This window comes from Eleutherodactylus coqui, chromosome 13, assembly GCF_035609145.1.
Source record: "Eleutherodactylus coqui strain aEleCoq1 chromosome 13, aEleCoq1.hap1, whole genome shotgun sequence".
NCBI lineage: Eukaryota > Metazoa > Chordata > Amphibia > Anura > Eleutherodactylidae > Eleutherodactylus > Eleutherodactylus coqui.
Window position 1 is genome coordinate 47382053 of NC_089849.1, and position 16159 is coordinate 47398211.

The window sequence follows — 16159 nt, forward strand, 5'->3', positions numbered from 1 at the left end:
GTATCTTGGCAGGAGCAAGTGTTGAACAGCTTGCCACAGGAAGTGGAGAGCTCCGTACATTGCACAGTGGCCTGAGTTGGTACTGCAGTCTGAGTCCTATTAAGATGAATGGAACAGTCTGCTTCCTGCAGCAAAACGGGAACAAATCTTTTTAGGAGAACTTTTATATATTACACAGATGAAAATTAAAAATATGTTTAACTCTTTGCAATCCAATTTTGGATTCAGGGTTTCCTAGGGGGCTTGCTCTTTCTGCCATTATACAATGGCGCCATCTGCTGGCTAGAACCAGTACTGCGGCATAGGACATGCCGGAGAGGCTCCCGACAACAGAGTGGCCAGTAATATACAGTAAGAATACCCTGCTGGATGTCTTCCGACATCGGAGCTGTACAGCCTTCAATCAGAAGGTCTTCAGACGTCAGACAGTGGATTGCAAAGGGTTAACATGTCTGAAATCTTGAAGTTTTCACACTGACCACTGGGACTAATGATGGTCTTCCTGGTCTGAAGAGAAAACTTCTAAGTAGCCATCTGATTCTTGTCACCGGTAGAATTCCAATGAAATGTAACAACTAAATAGATGACACAGGATCCACCATTCACAATAGGTTGTAGTTACAGCTCACCACCTCCCCCTCCCTGCACAGTGACCTTTGCAGAGGTCACAGCATGCCCAGAACACGCTCCCATAGGAGTCAACAAATCCACAAACATCCCTTTTTTTATTGTTTGCTATAGTCCATGTGGATTTCTGTAAAGTGTATTTCTAAATGCTCTTAACTGCAAAAGAAAATAGCTACCAGATGTTCGAGAGGGTTTTTGGGTCCGTGGCATTTGTTTTTCCAAACATGTTGTGTTGTAGGTTTGACTTTTTTAGGTATTTTCCCATAAACTTCTTAACTATTTGGGAAAAAAGAAAAAGTCTGAAAAAAATGATGTAAAGTGCTGCGGAATATGTTTGTGCTCTGTAAATAAAGGTTATTGTTGTTTTTTTACAAGCCTTAAAAGTGCCACTAAAACTTTGTGCGAAGGAAGCCTTAAAGACCAATGAAAAACTCTGCTTTGTTCTTTTGCATGCAGAATGCAGTCTGCCTGATACATTGACTTCCTGGTTCCTTGTGACGCAGCTACATGTATGGTAAGTTACAAACCTCCAAGTCTTCTGTCTACACTATGAAAAACTGTAGCTGTTCAAATGTAGCATAAATCTGCTAAAATCATACAGAATTATTGGTGTACACTTTGTCTACTTTGCTTTATACAGGGTGTAGTCAAAAAGTCTGATCAAGCACTATATCTCAATACAAGTGTCCTATATTGACTAGAGATGAGCGAACGTACTCGGATAGGCACTACTCGTCCGAGTAATGTGCCTTATCCGAGTACCTCCCCGCTCGTGCTGAAAGGTTCGGGAGCTGCCGCTGCTGACAGGTGAGTCGCAGCGGGGAGCGGGGCAGAGCGGGCGGGAGAGAAGGAGAGAAAGATCTCCCCTCCGTTCCTCCCCGCTCTCCCCTGCAGCTCCCCGCTCCGTGCCGGCACCCGAACCTTTCAGCACGAGCGGGGAGGTACTCGGATAAGGCACATTACTCGGACGAGTAGTGCCTATCCGAGTACGTTCGCTCATCTCTAATATTGACATAACAATAGAATACTTGAATAGTAAAGCATGGATGCGCTACACAATGGTATGGTGCGTGACCCCCGGGGGCCTCAGAACATGGATTACAATTTTGTGTTGGGACCCCTATAAAAGAGAATTTAAAACCCAAATGCAAAGTTGAAGAGTACCGTGTGAGAAGCCAAAATCCACTTACCGGAGGCCCACAGGAACCTGTGCTTCATACCATTGTGTAGCACTCGTATGCCTTCCTTATTCAAGTGCGCTATCAGTCTTTTTGACTGCACCCAGTATATCAATAGGCCTTGTGCAGCATAGGTAAAGAAGTCTGCATACCATCCAAATCCTTGATTCATTGGTTCACCTTTTAAATTGGTCTACATTGTATAGAGCAGCGTTTCATTAAACCAAGCCTTGGGTATCTCCTACAAGTCCTGGATTGGAGATACAGTCCCAATTATAAGAAGCCGTGGTGGCCTAGCTATGGCGGAAATCAGTATGCATGTACAAGTCAGCGCAGCTTTCACATTAACTGTTTCAAAATTGATTGACGATGACCACTCCGTTTTGCAGGTATAGGGTACCTGTAGTAACCATAGGCGGCCAAAATCAAGCCCACCAGCAGCAACCAATGGCTGGATGATTTTGCCAGTGAGATTGCCTTTTCTGGCAAAATCTTTCAACCAAGGGCCACCCCAAGTAGGCAGGGTTTTGGCTGCATGTGGTTACTACCCGATCCGGCAAAACTGCATTACCAAGCAGCAATCAATTGGCAATGAATTTTGAAATGCTTAGCTTGAAAACTGCACGGAATTGCAGTTGCAGGTCACCCAGTTTCTCCTATGTGGAACCTTACTCTTAGGAATTCCTCAGCAGTACATGGGTGATATGTAGTAATTGTTAGTGAATTGGAATTGCCACAGTCCAAGAACACTTAGGTGCAAAGGACAACACACGAACAAACTCCAGACATACAAGTCATCACGGGACGCCAACTCCCAAACTTCAAGCGTGTACAAAGAAAGGCAATGGTACCGTAACATCGCACTTTGTTTCTGGGATGATCTTAATAAAACAGCAATACTTTTATGGACCTCTTCTGAGATGCCGTGATCTTCCTTGTACATTCTTAGAATTGCCACCGTCATTCTCTATGGGCTTTCCTCAAATCATAACTTGTTTGAAGTAGATGACGTTGGTTAGCGCTACCTCTAGACTTTTTATGTCTCGTCACTAAAAGTTATGTGATGTAGTTGTAAATAGGAATGCTTTAAAGGGCTTGTCTAGGAATTCGGAAAAAACACCGTAAATGTAGCCTGTCCTTGAATGCAAGTGGGATGAATGCAGCTCTAGACTGGAGGAGAGGAGGCGGAGCCTAAAGTCACATTGTTTGTGCTCTGGGCAGGCTTAGTGTCTTTCAGTCTGATATGAAGGAACAGGGGTAGTCTTAAGGTCCATTTACACACACAGATGATTGCTCAAAATTCGACAAAAACTGACAGTTTTGAGTAGTCATTTTGCATTAGCTACTACTGGGCTAATGAGCCCATTATTGGCTAACTAGCTTCATTTGCATGTATTCGGAGAACTGCGGGTGGTCTGTTCTCTAAATACATTGCTATTTTTCTCCAGCGAGATAGCTGCTGAAAGAATGTTATCAGTGCTCCCTGTGGAGAACTCCGTGTGCGGTCCGTCTTATCAGTCCCGATGGATTTTAAGCTGAGCTGAACTCAGCGATGAAGGAAAAGTGCAAGGTAAGTGCACAATGGGCACACATTTACACACAACGATTATCGCTCAAAAGATGGCTTTTGAGCAAATTTTGAGCGATAATTTTGTGTAAAAGGGCCTTGAGGCTCTGCCCCCCTCCCCTCCTGTTTTAGGGCTGCATTTAACCTGTCCTCGTTACATTCTAGGATGGGTTTCTTACAGGCTGTATGCGAAGCAGCCATTTTTTTCTCACTTCTTGGGAAACCCCTTTTAAGTAACTTTCTAAGCCATTTTGAGAAGTACCAGCTATTTTTTTTCTTTCCTTCAATTAACATGGAACTTGCTGCTTAAGGAATAGCTGCACTTTCAGCTAACTTTTGACATGTTATGGAAACGTATCAAAAGTATTGATTAGTATTGAGTCCCACTGCCGAGATACCTGATCACTAGAATGAAGGGGCTGCAGCGCTCACCTGATCACTGTGCCCCCTCAGCTGTCTTTGTTGCTTTTTGGCTGCTTTTGGCAGCTGAAGACGGCCTTGTAGAGTTGTAAAGGAAGATTCTATACATCTCTATGAGGCCGTCTTCAGATGCAGGATACAGCCAAAGACTGCAGCAGCCCCCTCATTCTAGCGATCAGCGTGTGATTCAGCAGTGGGTCTTCCACTGATCAATACTTCTGACATGTCTCTACAACATGTCAAAAGTTAGCTGAATGTGCCGCTGTTCTTTTAAGGTTTTGATTAGTCTATAGAGGCAAAAAAAATGTCCTGCTACAAAACAAGTCTTGGTGTAGCCCTAGCCTAACGGCCACACTGAGACTCTTTATATAACTATTGGTTGCTATTAAATAACTTGCTTTTAACAACGTATATCCTATACAAGAATGCATGAACTTTTATCTCCTGGCAGTCCCACTGAAATTAATGAAGCAGGGGTATGCATGTGTGGCCCTCACCCCCCCACACCCCCATTCTCTGGATTAATGGTGTCCCAAGGGGTTTGTCCCCTCCAAGATCAGCCAGGTCTTTCCTATACTGTGGATAGGGAATTATTTGCTGTCATGCAACATCCCCTCTAACTATCAAACTCCAACTGTAGTCCAAAGGAATATACTGCATTTTAGGCAATCTTGTGGACTGCAGCTGTTCCTCAGTAGTTTATGTAGTTTAACCAATTGACTTTAAAGTTTGTGTGGCCTTGGCCTATCAGTGATGTTCACCAACAAAGACACACATATGAATGTCACTGATTTTATTGCCTATGTGTTAGATCACACACATTTTATGTGGTCCGCCAGCCGTACATCAAACCTAATAGGAATTCTTCTAACTGGTCCGGCAGCAGTAGTGCAGAGTGTATGACCACTGACCCCCTCACCAGCATCTGCGTGTGCCATTCTGTATACAGTGCAGACATCAGGGTGAGAAGTCTGTGGCGACAGACTTTGCAGTGGCTGCAGCTGGATCGGAGCTACAAGCTGGGCGAGTGCAAAGTCTGTAGGGATGCTGCATGGCCAGAGGTCGACATAGGGGACACTGTTAACACTGGGGCCGACATAGGGGACACTGTTAACACTGGGGCCGACATAGGGGACACTGTTACTACTGGGGCCATGCAGGATAAAAAGCCTGTTCAATTTATTGTACACGTCATTACGGATACGGTGATACCAAATGTGGGATTTTAATGTTAATATGAGCTAAAGCACTAAAAAGGGTTTTATTTCCTTTTTTTTTTAACATTATTTTGATCTTTTTTTACGCTTTATGTTCCTGTAGGGGACTTGCACCACAGCACTTATGATTGCTATGATAAAGCATTGCAGGACTTCTGCCCTGCAATGCCTTATCACTTGTATTAGCGATTAGAGATGAGCGAACGTACTCGGCCACGCCCCTTTTTCACTCGAGCACCGTGATTTTCGAGTACTTCTCTGCTCGGGTGAAAAGATTCGGGGGGCGCTGTGGGTGAGCGGGGGGTTGTGGGGGGGGGGGAGTGTTAAAGAGAGAGCCCCCCCCCCCTGTTCCCCACTGCTATCCCCCGCTCCACCACGCCATCCCCCACTCCCGGCGCCCCCCGAATCTTTGCACCCGAGTAGCCAGGTACTCAAAAATAGTGATACTCGATCGAGTAATTACTCGAAAAGAGTACGTTTGCTCATCTTTATTAGCGATCATAGGCATTGGCAGTACAGGACGCCAGTAGGTGGCGTCCTGCTGCCATGCCAACCAATCGGGCTCTCTGCAATTACATCGCTCTGTGAACCCTTTACATGCCGCGATCTACATAGATTGTGGCAGGGATGGGGTTAAAAGCGGGGGTCACTGTCTCGATGCACTCCTACTGTTGCAGCAGGAGGCTGGTTATTGGTGACGGCTGTCTCCCACTGTCAGATAGCGCAGTAGCTGTTCTGATCTTGCACTATCCACAGGATGTAACTGTACGCCCTGTTGCGTTAAGTACCTCCCTGCCAGGACGTACATTTACGCTCTGTGGTGGGAAGGGGTAAAGAGTGTTGTTTTTTTTGTTTTTTTTTTTTATAGGGGAGCTACAAAAATACAAAACTTTAGGAAGGCCAAGCTAGATCAGCATAGTGTTGCTCTTAAACTTTTTGACTGGGATAATGTCCTCAAAAATGGAGTACAGACAACAAATTGGAAATGTTTAAAAACATCTTAAAAATGTACTGTGAGAGGTTCATACCTTACAGCAATAAAAGGGTTAGACCCCATTTACACTGACAGATCATCGCTCAAACGACAGTTTGAATGACAGTTTTGAGGGATCATCTTTGTGTAGTCTATAGTAGCTAAGTAGCTACTTAAGAGCTATGCAGGCAGAGCTGGTCATGGCCGCTATCGCTCGGTGAACAATACAGCTGTTTTGCATAAGCAAACAGCTGTATTGTCCTCTGCTATTACAGCTCGCGTCCCGCTATGAACTACCAGCAGGATGCGAGCTGATAGAATCTTATCAGCGCTGCCGCCTCTGATAACAGCCTGCACTGCTGATAAGAGTTCATTACTCAATTCAAGAAAACTAGAATTGAGCGAGGAACAAATCATGCACGAAAACTGCACGATGTCCGTGCATTTAGACCCAACGATTCTCGCTCAAAAGAAAGCTTTGAGCGAATTTCGAGCGTGACTTGTTGGGTCTAATTACGCCTTTAGGAATAGGAGAAAAGCAATGTGGCTTAATAAAGATGTAAAGGGGGCAATAAACAGCAAAAAGAAAGCATTTAAATTATTTAAAAATCAGATAAAAGCAGCAAAGATGGAGACAGAGAGACTGATGGCCAAAGTAGTAAAACTAACCCTGAACTGTTCAACTATATAAATATAAAAGTGTTGGCCCTTTAATAAATAATAGAGACTGATAAGGAGAAAACAAATCTAATAACCAGCTTTTTCTCCAGTGTATTCACATAGGAAAATGAAATGTCAGATGAGATGCAGAGTGATAACGTTAGCTCTCCATTAACTTTCAGTAGTCTAACTCAGGAAAAAGTGCAGAGCCATCTTAAAAAGATTAAAATACACAAATCGCCAGGTTCCAATGGCTTACAGCCCCGGGTTTTAAGGGAATTAAGTAATGTGATAGGCCTTCGTTCCTTATATTTAAGGACGTTATATTGACTTGGTCTGTTCTGCTGGATTGGCACATAACATTCAAAAAGGGGTCAAAAAGTGAACCTGGAAATTACAGGCCGGTAAGTCTTACTTCTATTGTGGGTAAAATGTTTGAAGGGTTTCTTAGAAATGCTATCCTAGAATGCCTCAAGGAAAAGCTATATAACTCCATATTGGCATGGTTTCATGAGAGATTGTTCCTGTCAAACCAACCTGATCAGCTTCAATGAAGAGGTAAGTCCTAGACTGGACTAGGGGAGTCACTGGATCTTGTGTATCTGGACTTTCCCAAAGCGTTTGATACTGTGCCGCATAAAAGGCTGGTATATAAAATGAGAATGCTTGGTCTGGGTGAGAATGTGTGTAAGTGGGTGAGTAACTGGCTCAGTCATAGAAAGTAGAGGGTGGTTATTAATGGTGCATACTCTGATTGAGTTACTCTTACTGCTGGGGTACAATAGTGGTCGGTTTTGGACCCTATTCTTTTTAATATATATGATCTGGTAGAAGGATTGAACAGTAAAATATCAATATTTGCAGATGATACAAAACTACGTAAAGTAAATAAAACAAGAGCGGACGCAAGGCGGTTGTAAGATGGATGATCTGGATAAGTTGTGGGTAGAAAAGTGGCAAATGAGGTTTAACACTGATAAATGTAAAGTTATGCACATGGGCAGAGGAAATACATGTCACCATTACACATAGAGATGAGCGAGCATACTCGCTAAGGCAAACTACTTGAGCGAGTAGTGCCTTATTTGAGTACCTGCCCGCTCGTCTCTAAAGATTCGGCTGCCGGCACGGGTGAGAGGTGAGTTGCGGCGGTGAGCAGGGGTAAGGGGGGGGGGGGGGGGAGAGAGAGATATCTCCCCTCCGTTCCTCCCCGCTCTCCCCCGCCGGCAGCAGAATCTTTAGAGACGAGCGGGCAGGTACTCGCATAAGGCACTACTCGCTCGAGTAGTTTGCCTTAGCGCGTATGCTCGCTCATCTCTAATTACACACTAAATGGGAAACCACTGAGTAACACCGACATGGCAAAGGACTCAGGGATTTTAGTTAAATGTAAGCTTAACTGGAGCAACCAGTGTCAGGCAGCTGCTGCCAAGGCAAATTGCTATTGGGTAAACAATAGTGTCAATAAAAAAAAAAAAAACCTAGCAAGCACTTTATTCCTGAATTCTCAGCCTCCATTCTGTCATTTTCATCAAAGCGTTGGGCGTTGGGGGGGAGAGATCTTTCCCCCACCGCCCCCCGCATTTGCTCGGACGAGTAAGCAGTCACTCGAGAAGAGCGATGCTCGCTCGAGTATCTGCCTTAAACGAGCGTGCTCGCTCATCTCTAATAGTGACGTGTCATTTATTGTGCACGTGTCTGCTCAGCCAATCACAGGCTTTGGTGATTGGCTTCCATGGCTGCTGATTGGCTGAATGGTCACATGCAATTGTACGGCACATGACCGCCCGCCAGCTTCTTCTGGGGCTCCAGCACTGAACGGAATGCCTTTGGAGCAGGTGAGTTTATATATTTTTTTTTATTTTATTTTATACAATTTTAAACCTTTAAAAAATTTTTTTTTAAGTCCCGGAAACCCCTTTAATGAGAACTGTATAATGCCTCCTCTCCCCTTAAGATTGCGGTGTGGGTATTAAACACTTGCTGATGGGATCACCCACAGGTTGCAGCTGACCTTACCATCGGTAGACTCTTCTAATAACCGTGGCTTTATATGGGCTCCAAGAAAACTCTCTTCGGGCAGATGGATGGATAGATGCATGGATGCTAAAATAACTTTAAGTTACTTAAAATTGATTTAGTTGAAATATCCCTGCTGGGATTCTCGCTGCGAGTTGTCAGTAGACTAGACCATAAGAGTTATTACACTGACATTTATGTTACACCTAAAAAATACACACACAATTTTCCTAAATTGCAGATTTGTTGCTTGTGAAAATATTTAACACCCAGGCAATATTTTTCCTTTTCATCTGTGGAGTAAATAGCCAGAAAAAAATATTGTTTAATCTAGCATTATTGAAAAGGTCAGCGTATGTTGTGGCAAGGGGAAAGGTATATATCTTAATGTGTAACAGGAACCTCGCTGAAGTACATTCAAACATTTGCTAACATGCCGGCAAGAGCTAACACATCATAAATTGAGCTGATTACTGGGGTTGTCTTTAGCTGAAATGTATGGGGCCTTATTTAAACCCGGCAGTATTTTTAATGTCCTAGGTCGCCAAACTGTTTCCTTCTGGGCTGGAATCCCCCTGTCCAGCCGCAGAGATGGAATGCAGCGGTTTTCTGTTCATTTATCCCACTGCTGGGGTTATGATGTGATATTTGGAAATTCAGTTGACCTTGAAGATTTTGATGGACTTAAGGGAGTTAACATTTTATATGTGCTGAAACCCTGCATTAAAATATTCCATCCTTATAATCGCCTAATTGTGCTGATCCAATTGTGCCATCCATAATTCATTCGCTGGGCGCAAATTCTGATACTTTTGCACTTAAAATGTTAAAGGGCAATAGGAGTTAGTTTCTGGGAGGAATTCTGGATTTAATACATTCATAGATTAAGTTGGCGTTCTTTGTATCATAGAACAATGTTGCTATTTCGAAAAAAAAAAAGTGTATATATACAACTGTGGATATGTAATTTTAGGTTACTGAGATACGAACAAAAAGAGAACTTCCAAAGCGCAAGTATCAAATTGCACAAAACTCCGATGGAGGAAAAAAAGAGGGGGGCAGATGGGAAGACTCTCACCTGCTGGTGGTGTCCTTGTGGCACAACACACTGGTAGACATTTAACAGCTGCATCCCCCCTCTTGCCAGATCACTGGAAACAGATCTATATAGGTTATAGGTGGAACCAAAGGGAGAAATCAGCAATACTGTAGGAAGGACCCAGGGCTAGAGATTCTTGGGCAAAGGCTTTATTAACCCTTTCCAATCCACTGTCCGACCTCTGAAGACATTATGATTTAAGGCTGTACAGCTCCGATGTTGGAAGACGTCCGTCTGGGTTCTCTTACTGTATATTGCCAGCCTCTCTGCTGTCGGAGCCTATCCAACATGTCATCTCATGCAGTACTGGCTTTAGCCAACATATAGCGCTGTTGTATAATGGCAGAAAAAGAGTAAGCCCCCTAGGAAAACTAGGATATAAATAGGATTGGAAAGGGTTAAAGTTGGCAGGCTACATATTTCTCTGCTGGATCAACTGCTTCCTTAGGCCACTTATAAAAAAAAAAGAGGCTTTACAAAAGGACATTTAGAAAGACTGGAAGAAGAGCTTCTGACATCACAGGAAGATCCACCAATCACTGCGTCCGTATCGGCTGCTAAAAACAATTCATAAAACAACAATTTTTAAACCCACAAATTTTTAAAAGAAACGGTACCACTGATATAAATAAAACAAAACAGGCAATAAAAAGTAGAAAAGAAAACAATGCGCAAAGAACGCTAATAGTTAAAGGTATAATCCGGGGCTTTAATTTTACACCCACCCCTCGCCTTTCCACCAGTCAGCTGAATCCTGATGCCACTGCTGCTTTGGTCAGTGGAGAAAGCAGAAAGTGCTGACCGTAGCGCAGCGTCCAGGGTCGGTATTGCAGGCACAGCTGCCATTGAATTCAACATGAGTTGTACTGCAATGCCAATCCAGGTCACTGCGCTTTCCGCTTCCTCCGATTTTCCTTAGTTACTGCAGCACATGAAATCAGCTGATTGGCGGGCATCCGAGCAGTGAGTCCCTGACAATCGTTTATAGTGGGTTGATGGATGAACAAACCATTGCCTTTTGACACAATTTAATATGTATTGGCTATTATATTTGCTCATCTAGCCATAAATGTTCAGTGCCACTGGGTAACAGATAAGCAATCTTCTGGGGACATTCTTTCACTCAACTATCAGACAAAATTTTAAAACATGACAGACTGCTTTGCAGGCGATGACAGTTTGTCAACTTTTGGCTAAAACGACCATTCGTTGTTAAATTTTACCCTATAAACGATTGTTTTGGTTGAAATTGTCCATCTTCAACAACTTTTATCCAAGGACTAATAAAGACTGCCATATGCGTTTTGTGTCTGAGAAATTTGGGTGCAATGTGCATCGGGCAGTACACAAACACCCTGTCGGTGTGCTCTCTAATCTGCATGTCCTATTCTTGTCAGTGAAAACTGTCGAATAGGACATGTCGCAATACATCAGTCTATCTGAAAAAAATGTATACCCTTATAAGCTATGATAGGTCCATGTGCTGTACGTAGAATACTCAGACAGCTCACGAGCTGTAAATATACCCATCTGAATTGGCCTTTAACTAAATTCTCACTGCAATTGCATCTCCTCCTCCCTCCTCTCTTTATTCTGTTTACTTGGTATTCCCTCCTTAACCCCTTTAAGATCAAGCACTGTAAATTTACGGCGCCTAGTCCTGGGCTTTAATCCCGGTCAATAGCAAAAATACGGCGTGGGATTAAAGCCTCTGCTTCTGCAATCAAACAGGAGCAGGTCGGGTGTCAGCTGTAAGTCACAGCCAAGAACCCGGAGGAGAAGGGAGAAGCATTTTTTAACTTCTCCTGCCTTCTCCTTTCCCGGGTACATAACACTTATTGAGTGCTATGTACTAAGAAGCGGAACGGAAGTGTTTCTTCCACTTCACAACCTGGTGATCATGTGACCACCGGGATCCCCTGGCACAGCAGAGCTACAAGGTCCTTGCAGACCCTGATCTGCTCTGCCAGCAATTATTGTCACTACAGGGAGTTCTATGTATTTTTCAGCTACAGTGGAAAAGCTTGTCATAAAAGAAAAAAAATACCATGTGAATGTCCCCCAGAGGTGTTATATGACGTCATGGGGGTCATAGATGGTAAAAAAAATGACAGAATAAAATAATATATACATAGAAAAGAAAATGACCCAAAGCTGACTCCAACCAAAACTAGCGCTGTATGCGCTCTGTATTCCAAAACCATATATATTATATATCAAAATGTCAGAAATAAAGAGGAACCCATTCCCATACTTTATTTAGCCTAAATATACTAAATTAAAAAAATTTCTTCACGTTTAATTTTTTTAGCTTTTTATCCCCCCCCAGTAAAACTAAAAAACTGGGGGAAAAAAGTCGGTGAAAAAGATATTAAAATAATAGTCCTATATGGCACACTAAAAAAACATGCGTAAAATCCCTAAGAAGTGTCTGGTCCTTTTAGTTACAAAATAGCCTGGTCCTTAAGGGGTTAAAGGCATTAGAAGAAAAAGGTTCTATTTTAATTTGCAGAAACCGTGCCATGCCTATGTCTGGTAATGCAGTTTAGCTCAATTCAAGGCCTTATTTGCCACTAGACACTAGGGATCCAGGGCCTAGGGCAGTGATGGCAAACCTTTTAGAGACCGAGTGCCCAAACTGCAACCCAAAACCCACTAATTTATAGCAAGTGCCAACACGTCAGGGGGTGGGGCTTATCACGACGTATGATTTTACCCTCATTGTTCTAAAAAGGACAGGGCTGTTTCAAAATGGACAGTATGCCGATTTGACTGCTTTTTGGATGTAGAAATGCTGCAGAATTTGCCACAGAAATTTCCGCTAAGGACATTCTGCAGCATTTCCGCCACGTGTAAACATACCCCAGCGGTAATAGGGACACCCCCCACGGCGGCCCCAGTGGTAACAGTGACATCCCCCCCCCACACACACACACACAGCGGCCCCAGTGGTGACAGGGCCCCCCCTCCACAGTCGATCCAGCAGTAACAGTGACCCCCCCCCACAGTGGCAACAGTGACCCCCAACAGCAGCCCCAGCGGCAACGGGGACATGCCACAGCGGCCCCAGCAGTAATAGTGACCACTGGAGTCCCATATACTTACCCCCTCCTTTTCGTGGAAGCACCGCTGATCCTTTACTTGGCACTGCTGCTGGCACTGATCCCAGGTACACACTGTGACATCAGTGTGTTGCTGGACGCCTCCTCTTCTCTCACGGAAGCTAAGAGGGGATGTCAGAGGAGAAGGATCCCGGCTGCACACTGACATCACAGTGTGCGCTGGGATCGTCGTCGCTAGCAGCGCAGCTGAGTGAATACCTGAAGGGGAGCTGCAGCCCCTGCTGGTATTCACTAACGTGGTGAGTGGCCGACGGCGGAGCGTGCCAACAGGAAGGGCTCTGTGTGCCGCCTCTGGAACCCGTGCCATAGGTTCGCCACCACTGGCCCAGGGGGTCCAATTGTGGAGGGGGACCTAGGAGTGGCTGGAGGATTTAATTTGTATCTACCTTAATCCCTCCAGATGATGTAGACAGGATGGCACCATGCTGCACGACAGTGCTAAAAACTGGGCTTCATTTGTCACAACTCTGCTGTCCAGAGCTAGCCTTTCCATGACAGCAGGCGGGCTGTGGCCCCACTATCTGCCTAGCAAGGGCAGGAGTGTATCTGAAGAAGGAGCAGGCAGGGTACATAGCTGGGATTGTGGTGGTTGTGTTTAGACTGAGGAGACTGTGAGTGCTAAAGCTGGTGCTACACTTGTATGCCTGCCAGAATACTTAGATTCAGTGATATATAATGGTCCCAGGCAGCTGCCACATCAACGCCTTTCCTTCCAGACAGACATGAGTGTTCTTATCAGAGTAGTAAATAATCAGATCTGGCAGTCAACATAAGCACACTCATAAAAATAGTGACCCATGTCCCCTCTCTGTAGCCTCTGACCTGTAGATGTATTGACGTGACCCCTTACTGCTTCATACAGCTGAGTAATACTGAGCAAACCGAAATAGTTGAACCCTGTTTTGGGTTGAAATTTGTTAAAAATTCGGTTTGGCACGAACCTGAACCTCGGGTGCTTCATCTCAGCCGAACTAAAATTACTACTACTTCTCCTCCCATATATGCACTATATAAATGTAGGTGATTTATCATGAAGAAGAAACATTTATATTCAATAAGCTCCGTTTTGTTATTGTACCAAATAGTAATCTTGGTTCTGGTACCATATTCATATGAAATGATCTCTGTTCTGATATCTTAACTATACAGTAAGCATGGTCCTGGTAATGTATCTAAGCAGTAAATGTGGTTCTGTTACTGTATCTCTGCAGTAAGTTTAGATCTGTTATCATGTTTATGTAGCAAGTTTGGTTCTGTTGCTGTATCTATGTAGCAAACATAGTTCAGGTACAACTTCTATGCAGTAAGTTCGGTTCTGTTGCCTTATAGAGCTTTATGTAGTTAACACTGCTGTGGTGCCGTATCTATGTAGTAAGCTTCGTTCTGGTGCCACATCCAAGTGGTAAGATTTGATTCTGCTACCTTATCTAGGTAGGAAGTCAATTTCTGGTATCGTATCTATGTAGTAAGCTTGGTTCTGTTACTATATCTACGTAGTAAGTTTTGTTCTGATGTCCCTATCTATGCAAGTGTGCATTTGCATTTGGGAGTTGGGAGGGATAGTTGTGTGTGTGTGTGTGTGTGTGTGTGTGTGTGTGTGTGTGTTCCCGGCCAACAGTCCTCTAAAGTTTATGGATAGCAGCTCAGCTTTAACCTGACTCACCGATAGCGAGTGGGAAATCTAAAAGGGCAGCATGAACTGTGAATATGGCCCTGGGTCCATTCACTTCAGTGAGGATGAAATTACCAGAACGAATGGACATACATGGTGCTGTTTCTGGAAAAACAGTAGAACCTTTTAAGTCCTGCAAAACACCTTTTAGGCATTCTTCATATAGCCACAGAACATGTCCTAAATGTCTAATCGGAGCAGTTACCACATTTGGGACCTTCACATATAGGGGAACAGGGTCTGAGACCATAGTCTTAAAGCCAGAGCCGCATACAAGTTTCAACACTTCTCCATTAATCGAGAAAGCTGGTAGTAAGAATTGATAAACAGGGTTAATAGACCCCATTTTCTCAAAAGTTGAAGATCCGAGAATGTTGTGGCAAGTCATGTTAAAATGACTTAATAGTTACTGGCAACATGGGGCCTATTGTACTAAAATGAGAGAAGGAGCTGTACTTGCCCATCCTCTGCTGCCACGATCCAGTGCTCAGCCCTACTACTGTGGCAGATGACGTTAGAAGTCATCTGACCGCTGCAGCCAAAGATTGCAATGTCACCGCCAATTCTCCAACCATCATCACTCACACCCTGAGTGCCATGATGCCAGGAGTTCAGAACAGTGAAGCTGCAGCCTCTGATTTGCTGCAGTGCTGGATCACGAGAGCAGAGAACAGGTAAGTACTGCTCTTTGTTATTTTAACACAATGGACCCTAAAGGGGGAATGTTGTGCAGTAACCAGGTGGTGCCTGACAGAAGTTATTGGCTATAGCGGGTTCCATCTGGTTCCACCCAGGGGTTCCATCTGGTTCTGCCCCTCGAACCCCTCGATGGAACTAGCTGATGGAAATCATTGGCTATAACGGGTTCCATCAATCCATGATGGAATCCCTTGATCGAACAAGCTGATGGAAATCATTGGATATAACGGGTTCCATCTGGTTCTGCCCCTCGAACCCCTTGATCGAACAAGCTGACGGAAATCATTGGATATAACGGGTTCCATCTGGTTCCGCCCAGGGGTTCGATCACCCTATGACTGAACCCCTCGATGGAACTAACTGATGAAAATCCTTGGCTATAACGGGTTTCATCAATCTATGATGGAACCCCTCGATGAAACAAGCTGATGGAAATCATTGGCTCTAACGGGTTCCATCTGGTTCCGCCCAGGGGTTCGATCACCCTATGACTGAACCTCTCGATGGCTCTATGTGACGGAAATCCTTGGCTATAACGGGTTCCATCTGGTTCCGCCCAGGGTTTCCATCATTCTATGACGGAACCCCTCGATGGAACTAGCTGATGGAAATCCGAACAGAGCCTTGTGGTAATAATGTCACTCATACAAATGTACTTGATCTCCTTGTTGCAGTGTTACTCTTTCTGCCTGTTACTGGACTGGATGAGCAGGTGCCAATGAGCCTGCGCTCGCCTTTGTAAAAGGGAATTGGTCCTTTAAATTGTGTGTGACTGTTATACTTGTGTACAATTTCCATTGACCTTTATGATGTACAACTACTCTGACAGCTACTATAAGTGATTTCCTTTTGAATGGTCATTACACTGAAGCTTGTCCCACATATCAGCTCCACTAAATCTAAGAC

At 44.1% G+C, this 16159-nt stretch overlaps 1 protein-coding gene across 1 annotated transcript in view; it reads left to right on the forward strand.

Annotated features, from left to right (window-relative positions):
• UQCC1 (ubiquinol-cytochrome c reductase complex assembly factor 1) overlaps positions 1-16159 on the forward strand; it is a 114787-nt gene that overhangs the window by 34455 nt on the left and 64173 nt on the right. Inside the window, exon 6 of the mRNA XM_066586541.1 lies at positions 1084-1141. Coding sequence (XP_066442638.1) covers positions 1084-1141 — 58 coding nt within the window. The remainder of the gene's footprint in view (positions 1-1083; positions 1142-16159) is intronic.